The sequence below is a fragment of the Coregonus clupeaformis genome, chromosome 34, assembly GCF_020615455.1.
Source record: "Coregonus clupeaformis isolate EN_2021a chromosome 34, ASM2061545v1, whole genome shotgun sequence".
NCBI lineage: Eukaryota > Metazoa > Chordata > Actinopteri > Salmoniformes > Salmonidae > Coregonus > Coregonus clupeaformis.
Genome location: NC_059225.1, coordinates 14,877,920 through 14,892,372, shown reverse-complemented (window position 1 = coordinate 14,892,372; position 14,453 = coordinate 14,877,920). Strand labels below are relative to the sequence as shown.

The 14,453-nt window shown below is 39.8% G+C and overlaps 1 protein-coding gene across 1 annotated transcript; it reads right to left on the bottom strand.

Moving 5' to 3' along the window:
- Positions 1–1,288: 1,288 nt before the first annotated feature.
- LOC121549489 (lymphocyte antigen 86-like) lies at positions 1,289–12,733 on the bottom strand. Its single transcript, XM_041861280.1, has 5 exons — positions 12,595–12,733; positions 5,264–5,353; positions 4,556–4,684; positions 1,381–1,436; positions 1,289–1,300 (listed from the first exon to the last, which is right to left on the bottom strand). The coding sequence occupies exons 1-5, from the start codon at positions 12,731–12,733 to the stop codon at positions 1,289–1,291; spliced, it is 426 nt and encodes a 141-aa protein (XP_041717214.1).
- Between the last annotated feature and the right edge of the window lie 1,720 nt (positions 12,734–14,453).

Below are 14,453 nucleotides of genomic sequence, written 5' to 3'. Positions count from 1 at the left end.
GAGGCCCTAGGACCGAGATTGGGAAACCGTACTCTAACGGATGCCATAATGGGACAGTTGCGTCTTTAACTATCGCTGGGGTGAGACAGTCCAACCTTGTGCAGAGCTGTAGGGATGTTTGACAAACACAAGAGCCACACAAAGTTCCTCAGATCCAGGCAATCCATACATTACCAGTGTATTCACAATACATTTTCACTCAGAACGAGCAAATTCTTTCCAAACGGGTTACTTTATTCAGATTGAGGTGTTTATATGAGGGGTTTTTATTCAGAATGAGCTCTTATGACTTTTATTTTATGTTTTCTTCAGTGACTCCTAGCGCTGAAACACAGACTCCTTTCTCTGATAGTGACCCAAGACAAAAATAAGCATCTTCTGCTTGGAAAGTCCACACAGTGAGTGAAGCATTCGACAAAGAGAAAAGGAGTCTACATGGATGTAACAGGATACATTAACCGGTTCACAAATTGTTATTTCAACAATAAAACCAACAAGGAACTTCTCACATTTGGCATGGAGCATTATCTATTTGTAGTCTCACATTGAAAAGAGTAGGCCCTCTAGTGGACCAGACTAGAAACTGCTGATGTTGCCTACTCGGACAGAGGTAATTTTTGCTTTTTAAACGTTTATTTTAAGAAAGAGTTTTAATTTTGGAATCAGGAGTAGTCAGAAGAACGTTAAGAAACGTTATTTGTTCGTTGTTTGTTGAAATATGTAGCAAGGGAATCAGAGAACCTGCAGAGCAAATAGCAAAGAACTCATTTACAGAATGTATACTTGAACAAACTGTATTTGGACTGACATTATGCACTTTCACAAAACATTGATTTCTAATTAATGTAATTTAAATTATGATGCAGGTCAGTTTGAATCAAGTGGTTCGTCTTGTACATGGGCCGGTTTCCCGGACACAGATTAAGCCTAGTTCTAGACTAAGAATAAGCATGTTCAAGAGAGATTCTTCATTCAAAGTAGTTTTAAATCTAGTACTAGGCTTAATCTGTGTCCAATAATTCTATATGTTCAATTTAAAGTATTGCAAACACAGCTAATATCTGAGTACATCGTGAGTTATGTCAGTAACATTCACCACACTATCCAAAGACTCTTGACCAAATATGGCCAAATTGATTTATTCTTCTCCTCTCATCCCTTATGTAATATAATTCACATTAAACCTTTGTCTCCCCTATCTTCTTATGAAAGTGACATTGAAGCAGACAATGTGGTAACCATTTTGGTTCACCACAACAACATGCACATCATGTTGAGCAGAAGAAGTTCATAATAAAAACTTCACAAGAATGAGTCCAAATATACACTTCACAATATCAGATGCACACAATATCAAATAACAATTGCACACAAGCTTACCAGTGGTAGGTAGTCCAGATTCTTCAACTTCACTGGTTTTTCATAATCAATCAATTCTGCAAATAAACACACCCAATTTTTAAGTTTAAGAAACACATCCAAGTGAACCAAACTTTTATATTAATCATGAATCTATTCAATTTAACATTCATTTTTGCACACCATTGTGCTACAGTGCAACTTGCTAATGCATCCTGCTAATGTGTCCCACTAATGCGTCCCGTCTATCTATGCTGTCAATGTTTTCAACAGCATAGCTTACATTTCGGCATAGGGCCTATATGCCCTCTAACAAATGTGTATGTGGATCAACAAAACATAACCTACACATACAGACCCTTCAGAAAGTATTCAGACCCCTTGACTTTTTCCACATTTTGTTGTGTTACAGCCTAAATTTAAAATTGATTAAATTGATATGTTTTTGTCACTGGCCTACACACAATACCCCATAATGTAAAAGTAGAATTATGTTTTTAGACATTTTAGACATTTTACAAATTATGAATAATGAAAAGCTGAAATGTCTTGAGTCAATAAGTATTCAACCCCTTTGTTATGGCAAGCATAAATAAGTTCAGGAGTAAACATTTGCTTAACAAGTGACACAATAAGTTGCATGGACTCACTTTGTGCAATAATAGTGTTTCACACGATTTTTGAATGACTACCTCATCTCTGTACCCAACACATACAATAATCTGTAAGGTCCCTCAGTCGAGCAATTAATTTAAAACACAGATTCAACCACAAAGACCAGGGATGTTTTCCAATGCCTCGCAAAGAAGGGCACATATTGGTAGATGGATAAACATGTAAAAAATAAGACATCTATCCCGTTGAGCATGGTGAAGTTATTCATTACACTTTGGATGGTGTATCAATATACCCAGTCACCACAAAAATACAGGCTTCCTTCCTAACTCAGTTGTCAGAGAGGAAGGAAACCGCTCAGGAAATGTCACACAGAGGCCAATGATGACTTTAAACAGTTACAGAGTTTAATGGCTGTGATATGAGAAAACTGAGGATGGATCAACAATATTGTAGTTACTGCACAATACTAACCTAATTGACAGAATGAAAAGAAGGAAGCCTGTACAGAATAAAAACATTCCAAAACATGCATCTTGTTTGCAACAAGGCACTAAAGTAATACTGCAAAAAAATGTGGCAAAGCAATTAACTTTTTGTCCTGAATACAAAGTGTTATGTTTGGGGCAAATCCAACAACACAAGAACATGTGGAATAAGTCAAGGGATGTGAATACTTTCTGAATGCACTTCCCCCCTCTACTCTTACGCAATGTGCATTTAATGCAAGAGAAATACTTAAGATGTACTTTTTAAGTTGTGTTTTTCTTGACATCTGGCTCAATTCAATCAAACCTGCATTTCTATATTTACAACATCGTTTTTTCCCCCATGGTCAAATAAACTCACAAACTGGGCTTGGGTACTATATAAAACCTACAACTACAGTACTACCATGCAGTGACATTTTTAAACAAAGTGAGCACTGGGTTTGATTGAATTCTAGCCCTGATCTGCTATTAGCGCCACACATACAGTGGGGGAAAAAAGTATTTAGTCAGCCACCAATTGTGCAAGTTCTCCCATTTAAAAAGATGAGAGAGGCCTGTAATTTTCATCATAGGTACACGTCAACTATGACAGACAAAATAAGAAAAAAAAATCCAGAAAATCACATTGTAGGATTTTTAATGAATTTATTTGCAAATTATGGTGGAAAATAAGTATTTGGTCAATAACAAAAGTTTCTCAATACTTTGTTATATATCCTTTGTTGGCAATGACACAGGTCAAACGTTTTCTGTAAGTCTTCACAAGGTTTTCACACACTGTTGCTGGTATTTTGGCCCATTCCTCCATGCAGATCTCCTCTAGAGCAGTGATGTTTTGGGGGCTGTCGCTGGGCAACACGGACTTTCAACTCCCTCCAAAGATGTTCTATGGGGTTGAGATCTGGAGACTGGCTAGGCCACTCCAGGACCTTGAAATGCTTCTTACGAAGCCACTCATTCGTTGCCCGGGCGGTGTGTTTGGGATCATTGTCATGCTGAAAGACCCAGCCACGTTTCATCTTCAATGCCCTTGCTGATGGAAGGAGGTTTTCACTCAAAATCTCACGATACATGGCCCCATTCATTCTTTCCTTTACACGGATCAGTCGTCCTGGTCCCTTTGCAGAAAAAACAGCCCCAAAGCATGATGTTTCCACCCCCATGCTTCACAGTAGGTATGGTGTTCTTTGGATGCAACTCAGCATTCTTTGTCCTCCAAACACGACGAGTTGAGTTTTTACCAAAAAGTTATATTTTGGTTTCATCTGACCATATGACATTCTCCCAATCCTCTTCTGGATCATCCAAATGCACTCTAGCAAACTTCAGACGGGCCTGGACATGTACTGGCTTAAGCAGGGGGACACGTCTGGCACTGCAGGATTTGAGTCCCTGGCGGCGTAGTGTGGTACTGATGGTAGGCTTTGTTACTTTGGTCCCAGCTCTCTGCAGGTCATTCACTAGGTCCCTCGTGTGGTTCTGGGATTTTTGCTCACCGTTCTTGTGATCATTTTGACCCCACAGGGTGAGATCTTGCGTGGAGCCCCAGATCGAGGGAGATTATCAGTGGTCTTGTATGTCTTCCATTTCCTAATAATTGCTCCCACAGTTGATTTCTTCAAACCAAGCTGCTTACCTATTGCAGATTCAGTCTTCCCAGCCTGGTGCAGGTCTACAATTTTGTTTCTGGTGTCCTTTGACAGCTCTTTGGTCTTGGCCATAGTGGAGTTTGGAGTGTGACTGTTTGAGGTTGTGGACAGGTGTCTTTTATACTGATAACAAGTTCAAACAGGTACCATTAATACAGGTAACGAGTGGAGGACAGAGGAGCCTCTTAAGGAAGAAGTTACAGGTCTGTGAGAGCCAGAAATCTTGCTTGTTTGTAGGTGACCAAATACTTATTTTCCACCATAATTTGCAAATAAATTCATGCAAAATCCTACAATGTGATGTTCTGGATTTTTTTTTCTCAGTTTGTCTGTCAGAGTTGACGTGTACCTATGATGAAAATTACAGGCCTCTCTCATCTTTTTAAGTGGGAGAACTTGCACAATTGGTGGCTGACTAAATACTTTTTTTCCCCACTGTACCTCCTTTCTTCCAGAAGCAGAAGGAAAAGCGGGGGAAATCGGGCAGGAACCGGGGCTCGTCATGGGACAACGTGGCCACCCGTCCTGTGAGCAGATTAGCAGACAGGTATAGCTCCTCAATTGACTGCCCTGTGGGAGAGGGATACACAGAGAGGGCAAACACTCACTTCCTGCTGGGGAAACGTTGTGTGACTCAACCTAGTTTAAATTTAGGATCATTGTAGCTTTCACATAGCATCAATGTAGCTGGTGGGGTGAATTTGCCAAAAGTCATTAATTTACCTTGACTTCCGCCGTAAATCAACAATAGGAATTCAAGGGTTGGCTTATTCCAAGTGTATATGCAGACAACGCAATTATATACCATTTACCAACCTAAATTGAATGATGATGATCTGGCGTCTTTTCCCTATGGGTGGATGCAGTTGAATTGATTCATTTCCTACAGTAATCTTCAGGGCAATATGTTCCAAAACATACACTCATACCAGGGCGGTAAGTGCTGTTTGTTGACGAGTTGAGTGTTTCAACCTCATCTATTACAGTGAGAGAGGGAACTATGATGCCAGTTTTATTCATTCAATCTCTACATTTCATATTGATGTGTACCATTAAGTTAGGGTCAATGTTAGGGTCGGGGTAAGGGAGCTATAACACCAGTGGCTTTGTTTGGAAGGGAAGGGAAGGTTGGGGAAATATTGAACTCACGAAGCAGAAATGACACTCTCAAATTTCCCTTGTAGGATGGTGACATGGGAAGGCAGGGGTTAACACTGATCCCAATGTCCTGTAAAGGGTCTGGAAAAAAAACAAACAGAAACATTAGAGCAACCTTTGACAATTTTTTCATTTTCTGATGAGAAGAAGAAATTAATGAACCCATGAAATGAGACTGACATGACTATCACATTACAGCACTTTGGTTAAAAATACAGCCTTCAGAATGTATTCACACCCCTTGACTTTTTCAAAATGTTGTTGTGTTACAAAGTGGGATTAAAATTAATTGAATTGTCTTTTTTTTTGTCAACAATCTACACAAACTTATCTAATTTCAAAGTGGAAGAAAAATTCTAACATTTGTAAACATTTATGAAAAATAAAACATAGATAACTATTCAACCCCCTGAGTCAATACATGTTAGAATCACCTTTGGCAGCGATTACCGCTGTGATTCTTTCTGGGTATGTCTCTAAGACCTGTCCACACCTGGATGTGCAACATTTGCCCATTATTATTTTCAAAATTCTTCTAGCTCTGTCAAATTGGTTGTTGATTTAGTTAAGTCAAAACTGTAACTTGGCCACTGTCTTCTTGGTAAGCAACTCCAGTGTACATTTGGCTTTGTGTTTTAGGTTATTGTCCTGCTGAAAGGTGAATTAATCACCCAGTGTTTGGTGGAAAGCAGACTGAACCAGGTTTTCCTCTTGGACTTTGCCTGTGCTTAGCTCCATTCCGTTTCTTTTTTGTCCTGAAAAACTCCCCATTCCTTATCGATTACAAGCATACCAAAAAGTGTTTTTGCAGTATTACTTTAGTACCTTGTTGCAAACAGGATGCATGTTTTGGAATATTTTTTTTCTGTACAGGCTTCCTTCTTTTCATTCTGTCAATTAGGTTAGTATTGTGGAGTAACTACAATAATGTTGATCCATCCTCAGTTTTATCCTATCACAGCCATTAAACTGTGTAACCATGCAGAGTGAGTCCATGCAACTTATTATGTGACTTGTTAAGCACATTTTTACTCCTGAACTTATTTAGGCTTGCCATTACAAAGGGGTTGAATAATGATTGACTCAAGACATTTCAGCTTTTCATTTTTAATTCATTTAGAAACATTTAGAAAAAAACATAATTCCACTTCGACATTATGTGGTATTGTGTGTAGGCCACAAAAAATCTCAATTTAATCCATTTTAAATGCAGACTGTAACACAACAAAATGTGGGGAAAAGTCAAGGGGTGTCAAGGAATCAAAACAGTTCAATAATACATTCTTGGTAGGCAGTAGTAGCTAACATTAACTCATTTTTTGCCTCATCACTGTAATGTTTGCTTCCTTCCCACTGGGCACAAACTGGTTGAATCAGTGTTGTTTTCAATGTGAAATAGACGTTGAATTGACGTCTGTGCCCAGTGGGTTGCTACTCTCAATGCCTGTAGTCCAGTTTGTATTTGTCAGTGGTGTAAAGTACTTACAGTTTTTCTCAATTGCTTAAACACTAAAACCCATTGGCTGAACAAAGTTCTCAGTTGCCTGGACTCATTTAGCTAATTATGCAGTCTGTTGTCAATACCTTAAACCATTTCACATGGTAAAACACAATTTGCAGATCTCACTTAGACTTTTCAGCAAAACTCTAAACACATTCTCATTCTCAAAACACATTCTGCACTCTAATGCACATGTCATCCATACTGGTAAACACAAGTGGCAACAGTCAAATACAAATAGAGAACACATGTCATTGATTGAACACAACCACTCAAAATTGATTTAACCTGTTTCAAATGATGCGACACAACCAATATAAGCCAGTTCAGAGAGCAAACAGGTTGTTGAAGGTGGGAAGGAGAAAGTCTGAGAATGGAAAGAAGAAACAATGTGAGAGGACGAGTGCGTATGCGAGGTGGGCGACGAGGAGGAAGAGGAGGAGGAGGGCAAGAAAGAGGAAGAGGAGGACGAAGAGGAAGAGGACAAAGAGTGGAAATATCTGATGAAATTCGAGCAACAGTCATAGACCATGTTCTTGTCCATGAACTGACAATGAGGGAAGCAGGACTTACAGTGTTTCTCAATTGTTTACACACAAATACTGGTACTTGAGACACAATGACCACAACATGTAACTCATGCACCAACCCCCTGAACCAATTCTGCTAAACTACAAGCACAATTCCTGCTTTACACTCAAATTGCAGTTCTACAACACACTTTTTTCAAAACACTACACACAAATCTTTGCATTTGGCACAATTTTCATGCAGAAAATCTCTTGTTTTCACAATGAACACACTGCCATTCAAATATGCACACTGACTCATCACATGGGCAAACACCCGTCACACAGTTTTACAATTAGCAATCAGAGCTTTAGCATAAAAGGGCAACAGGTGAGCTCTTCTGTTTTGGAGCAATGGATGCCAACATTGGAAACAGAGGCAGAGCCAGAGGAGTGAGAGTAAGAGGAGGAGGACGGGGAGGACAAGGACGAGGACGAGGACGAGGAAGGCCAAGGACCGTAATCTCTGTTGAGATCCGAGCCACTTTGGTTGATCATGTGGTCAACCATGGTCTAACAATGGAGGGAGGGAGGCAAAGAGTACAGCCAAATTTGAGCAGGTACACTGTAGCATCCATCATCCGGACATTCCGAAATGAGAATAGGTAAGAAATCTACTTTCACTAGAAAATTGCAGTACTGCATATCAATACAGTACTCAATGAGTACAGTAGTGCAGTATTGCCTGTGGACTGTTCTGTAGGACTGTAAAAATAAAGTATGTTTCAAGTATTTGGGAAATGTATTTCTACTTTGTATTTACAGCATTTTACTATTTGTTTGGCAGAACTGAAAGATTACCAACACAAGGTGGTCGGGAACGTTTTCTGTCTCCTGAACAGAACTGAAATCATGAACATGGTCCTAGAAAATAACGCCATAACATTACGGCAAATACAAAGAAAAATAATAGAAAACAATGAGATATTTCAAAATATTGATAGGGTAAGCTTATCAACACTGGACAGTGTCTTGCGCAGAAATAATCTCAGGATGAAGCAGGTCTACAGGGTGCCATTTGAACGCAATTCAGAAAGAGTCAAAGAATTGCGACATAACTATGTGCAAGTGAGTCCTATACAATCCCACAATTGAAGCATACTCTCAACACTGTATAAATTATACATATTTCAGTATTGTAATCATAATGATTGTGCTTCACAATAGTGACCACTCCATGTCTATTTCTGATATTGTCATGTGTGTTTCAGAGAGTCCTTGAGCTAGAGGTGGCTGCAGTGGAGCACCAGTTCATCTTCATTGATGAGGTTGGATTCAACCTCACAAAAAGACGAAAGAGGGGAAGGAATATCATCGGCCAGCGTGCCATTGTTCAAGTCCCTGGCCAGGGCGGAGGGAACATCACAATGTATGCAGCGATTACCCACCACGGCGTCATCCATCACCATGCTACCCTTGGCCCCTACAACACCGCCCATCTGATCACATTCTTGGACACCCTACACAACACACTCATTCCACCAGATCAGGTAGATGGCCCAGAGCAGCTCAGGTACGTTGTCATTTGGGACAACGTAAGTTTCCACAGGGCTGCTCTGGTTCGTAACTGGTTCACTGCCCACCCACGCTTTTTAGTTGTTTATCTCCCTCCATATTCTCCATTCCTCAATCCTATTGAGGAATTTTTTCTGCCTGGAGATGGAAAGTGTATGACCGAAATCCACAAACGCGTATACCTCTTCTCCAAGCTATGGAAGACGCATGTGGAGATATAGCAGCTGATGCTTTTCATGGCTGGAATCGCCATGCTAGGCGATATTTCCCCCGCTGCTTGGCCAGGGAAAACATTGCTTGTGATGTGGATGAGGTGCTGTGGCCAGACCGCAACAGAAGAGAGGATGCAGCATTTTTTTCATTTTTCATTTTTTCATATTTTTTTTACTGTAACTATATACATTAAATTATTCTGTTTTGTATGTAGACCACTGTATGTGCAACTTTGTGTTGGTTGGGAATGGGATGTACACTGTGTACATTGTTTTTGTGGAAAAAATGAAATATATTTGTTTCCGTGTATTTGTGTGTTCTGAGTATAAAAACAATTTTCTCAAATATTTTACAACACACTTATGTATGTACTGTCTGTAGTAATGGCAACACTGAACCAAAAAAAGGCCTAAGTCATTATGATGAATGGAAAAGAAGTGTTTCCATTCATCATAGTGTTTTACATTGAGCACATCAGTGTTCAACTGGTTCTTATAAATGTCTATTCATATGATGGTTTGTGTGTGTCATTTGAAAACAAAATTCCATTTTGATAAGAAATAACATTGTTTTGAATGTAAAGTTTCATTTTGCTGGAGAATTGAGGGGTTTTGCCCATTGTGTGTGTGTTTTTTTATTTGTGTGTGGAGTTCTGAGAATATGAGGCATGCTTTCAGAAAATGTGTGTAAACAATCGAGAAAAACTGTAATGTGCAACCCAATTTGAGCCGATTTTCTGTGTCCACCATAGTAAGGACATTCAGAGAAGAGAACAGGTACAGTATACTACTGTATTTTTGTAATTGCAAATTTACTGTACTACACTATATGCAGCTGTTTCAATAGACATTTGTAAAGTTAATCACTGTATGTATTGTACTGCATGAATATGTTTTGTAACTGCACAACTACTTTTTGTAGAATTGCAAGGCTGTCACATACAGGTGGAAGGACAGCTATATTCACTCGGGAGCAAGAGGCAATACGACTTCAAGGGAATCAACAGTGTGAGCATTTCCACAATTGACCGTGTCCTCCATCGTAACAGGATGCGAATGAAACAAGTATACAGAGTACCTTTTGAGCGCAACTCACCAAGGGTGAAAGAACTGCGAGCTCAGTGTGTGCAAGTAAGTGTACATTCAGAAACATTTACTGTAATCCAGATTGTCTACAGTACTAACACATACTATGTGAATTACATTACTCTTCAGTACATACAATCAATGTATGTGAATCAGAAGTGCATACAGTAGGCCTAATTGTACTCTACAGTATAGCACTGTCTCTGTACGACTTACAAAATCCTACATACAGTATATTGTATTTCTACACAGACAATATTTGACTTGGAATCCTTGGACAGACCCCATGAGTTCATCTTTGTCGATGAAGCAGGCTTCAATCTAACAAAGAGGAGAAGGAGAGGCCGAAACATGATTGGACAGAAGGCCATTGTTGAAGTCCCTGCCTGGTCAACGAGGTGGCAATGTCACAATCTGTGCTGCTATCAGCAACCATGGTGTTCTACATCACCATGTTACACTCGGGCCATATAACACCCAACACCTTCTAAGATGTATTTTATTTGAGCAGCAGGTTCAAGAGCAGCAGGGTCAAGAGCTAAATGAGAATCCCATTCCCACCTATGTGATAGTGTGGGACAATGTCAGTTTCCACCGAGCTGCTCAGGTAAGGGAATGGTTTAACATCAATGGGCAGTTTATGAACTTGTACCTCCCTCCATACTCGCCTTTCCTGAATCCGATTGAGGAGATGGAAAGTATATGATAGACAACCCTACACTAGAGTAAGTCTGCTGCAAGCCATGGATTTAGCCTGTGGTGATATAGGTGAGGAATCATGTCAGGGCTGGATACGGCACACTAGAGGCTTCTTTCCCCATTGCCTCAGGAGGGACAATATTGCTTGTGATGTCGACAAAGTGCTCTGGCCTGACCCAGCCCAAAGACAAGAAGAAGCACATTGATCACATGTTTACTCCTTTGATTTTTGTCCCTTTTAGTATTGTATACTGTAGTACAGTGCATTGTAGGCTGTATACTGTACAATGGACAAATTGTATGGCCCTGAACATTGTGCTTTCCATTTGTTAACAGTACTGACTGCTCAATAGATTTTGACTGGTTGCAGGTTCATATCAACAAAGAACAAGAATTACAGTATCACAGAGACAAAGGACAAGTTTGTGAGATGCAGAGTACAGTACTGTAAAAATAGGTGTACAATGAGGAGGAAGAACAAAAAACAAAATTGCAAAGAGCAAAGCAGAGTAGTAATTTCTGATCAATTTTGAGCTACTATGATGGAACATGTTTTCGTTCATCAAAAGAAAATTCTCCCTGAGAACTGTATGTTTTGAAAAATGTGTTTTCTATTTTTCGGTGTATTGTTTACTGACTGCTTAAGAGTGTATATCATTTTGATCACTTTGTTTATGATTTGAGAGCAGTGTTTGATTTTGAACACAGGTAAAACTGTTTTGAGGCGAATGTTTCATTTTGCGAGAGGAGTCAGAGGTTTTGTAAATAGTGCTTGAAGATGAGGTTTTGTGTTTAATGTTTTCAGAAAATGGAGCAAGGTTTCAGAAATTGTGTTTTAGCAATTGAGAAAAACTGTAAGTAAAAATACTTTAAAGTACTACGTAAGTAGTGTTTTTGGGTATCTGTACTTTACTTTACTTTACTATTTCTATTTTTGACTACTTTTACTTTTACTTCACTACATACATAAAGAAAATGATGTACTTTTTCTTCCATACATTTCACCTGACACCTAAAAGTACTGGTTACATTTTGAATGCTTAGCAGGACAGGAAAATGTCAAATCACGCACTTAGCAAATCAAATCAAATCAAATTGTATTTGTCACATGTGCCGAATACAACAGGTTTAGACCTCACAGTGAAATGCTTACTTACAAGCCCTTAACCAACAATGCCGTTTTAAGAAAAATAAGTGTTAAGTAAAAAAATTGTAAAAAAGAAAAAATTGAAGAAAAATAGAAAAATAACAAATAATTAAAGAGCAGCAGTAAAACATCAGTAGCGAGGCTATATAAAGGGGGTACCGGTACAGAGTCAATGTAATTGAGGTAATATGTACATGTGGGTAGAGGTAAAGTGACATCCCTGGTCATCCCTACTGCCTCTGATCTGGCGGACTCACTAAACACACATGCTTCGTTTGTAAATGATGTCTGAGTGTTGGAGTGTGTCGCTGGCTGTCCGTAAATTTAAAAAACAAGAAAATGGTGCCATTTGGTTTGCTTAATATAAGGAATTTGATACATAAGTATATTTAGAACCAAATACTTTTAGACTTTTACTCAAGTAGAATTTTACTGGGTGACTTTCACCTTTTCTATTAAGGTATCTTCACTTTTACTCAAGTATGACAATTGGGTACTTTTTCCACCACTGGTTTTTGTACTGTCGTATTATCACATACTGAGTTGTACCCTGCTTTGCAAATCAAAAGGAATGCTTTTTTTTTTTTACTCACCACAGCTGCGATAGAATATCTGCAGTTTGTCCGTGTTGCAAATAGTGTGGACAGGCCATTGGACCTCCTGAACTAACCCCCTCTGGGGCCAGTTGGCCAGCAGGATAGCTAGAACCAAGAGCAGAGCTTGGTGAGGCATAGTTCCTTCCATACATTCTTTGGATCTTGTCAGGACTCAGGACCAGGCTCTCACTGGGTGACTGCTCTCCGCAAAGCAAGAGGAAGTATCCAAAGCATGCCACACTTCCCCAATTTCAGTGTGTGTGTGTGCGTTGTGTGTGAGTGTGTGTGTGAGTGCGTGTGAGAAAGATAGTGAGTGTGAGAAACAGAGAGAGGAGAGAGAGAGAGAGAGAGAGAGAGAGAGAGAGAGAGAGAGAGAGAGAGAGAGAGAGAGAGAGAGAGAGAGAGAGAGAGAGAGAGAGAGAGAGAGAGAGGGAGAGGGAGAGAGAGAGAGAGAGAGAGAGAGAGAGAGAGAGAGAGAGAGAGAGAGAGAGAGAGAGAGAGAGAGAGAGAGAGAGAGAGAGAGAGAGAGCGAGAGAGCGAGAGAGAGAGAGAATGTGACTAATTTCACTTCTCTGTCCTCTGATTCCAATGGTTCAATATTGGCATAGACAACTACCGTTATGAGTTTGTACAGAATACACAGAATAGAAACACTCCTTTGATTGATTGAGCGTATAGCATGACAAATGACTCACATGACATGTACTGAATTTCAAATTATTGAACATACAATGCACTATACTGCATTTGCACGCTCTCTGCTAATGTCTTTCTAAAAGTCGGTTAACCATATAACATTGACTCTAATACAATTTGCAGTTGCAAGTTTACCAAATATTTGTTAAGTTTAGAATAGGAGTACCTCACATATAAATTCCTGAACCTGATTTTGAGAAATTGAGGAAATTGAAAATGTTTTCGACCTGCAGTCAAGATGCAGAAATGTCATGTTGTGTAGTACATTGTTACAACATAGGGGGGCGCAATGATTGGCAGCATGAGAGAGAGCGAGAGAGCTTTTGACTCAATTTGGCATGAGGGTCTGCTATACAAATTGATGGAAAGTGGTGTTGAGGGAAAAACATACAATGTTATAAAATCCATGTACACAAACAACAAGTGTGTGGTTAAAATTGGCAAAAAACACACACATTTCTTTCCACAGGGCCGTGGGGTGAGACAGGGATGCAGTTTAAGCCCCACCCTCTTCAACATACAGTATATATCAATGAATTGGCGAGGGCACTAGAACAGTCTGCAGCACCCAGCCTCACCCTAATAGAATCTGAAGTCAAATGTCTACTGTTTGCTGATGATCTGGTGCTTCTGTCACCAACCAAGGAGGGCCTACAGCAGCACCTTGATCTTCTGCACAGATTCTGTCAGACCTGGGCCCTGACAGTAAATCTCAGTAAGACAAAAATAATGGTGTTCCAAAAAAGGTCCAGTTGCCAGGACCACAAATACAAATTCCATATAGACACCGTTGCCCTAGAGCACACAAAAAACTATACATACCTTGACCTAAACATCAGCGCCACAGGTAACTTCCACAAAGCTGTGAACGATCTGAGAGACAAGGCAAGAAGGGCCTTCTATGCCATCAAAAGGAACATAAAATTCGACATACCAATTAGGATCTGGCTAAAAATACTTTAATCAGTTATAGAATCCATTGCCCTTTATGGTTGTGAGGTCCCCCATGACGCCAGGATAGCGGAGTTGCCCTTTATGGTTGTGAGGTCACCACGACGCCAGGATAGCGGAGTCAATGGCCACCTTCCGGAGACACTTGAAACCCTACCTCTTACGGAATACCTGGAATAGTATAACAGTAATCCTATGTGGCCATGTGC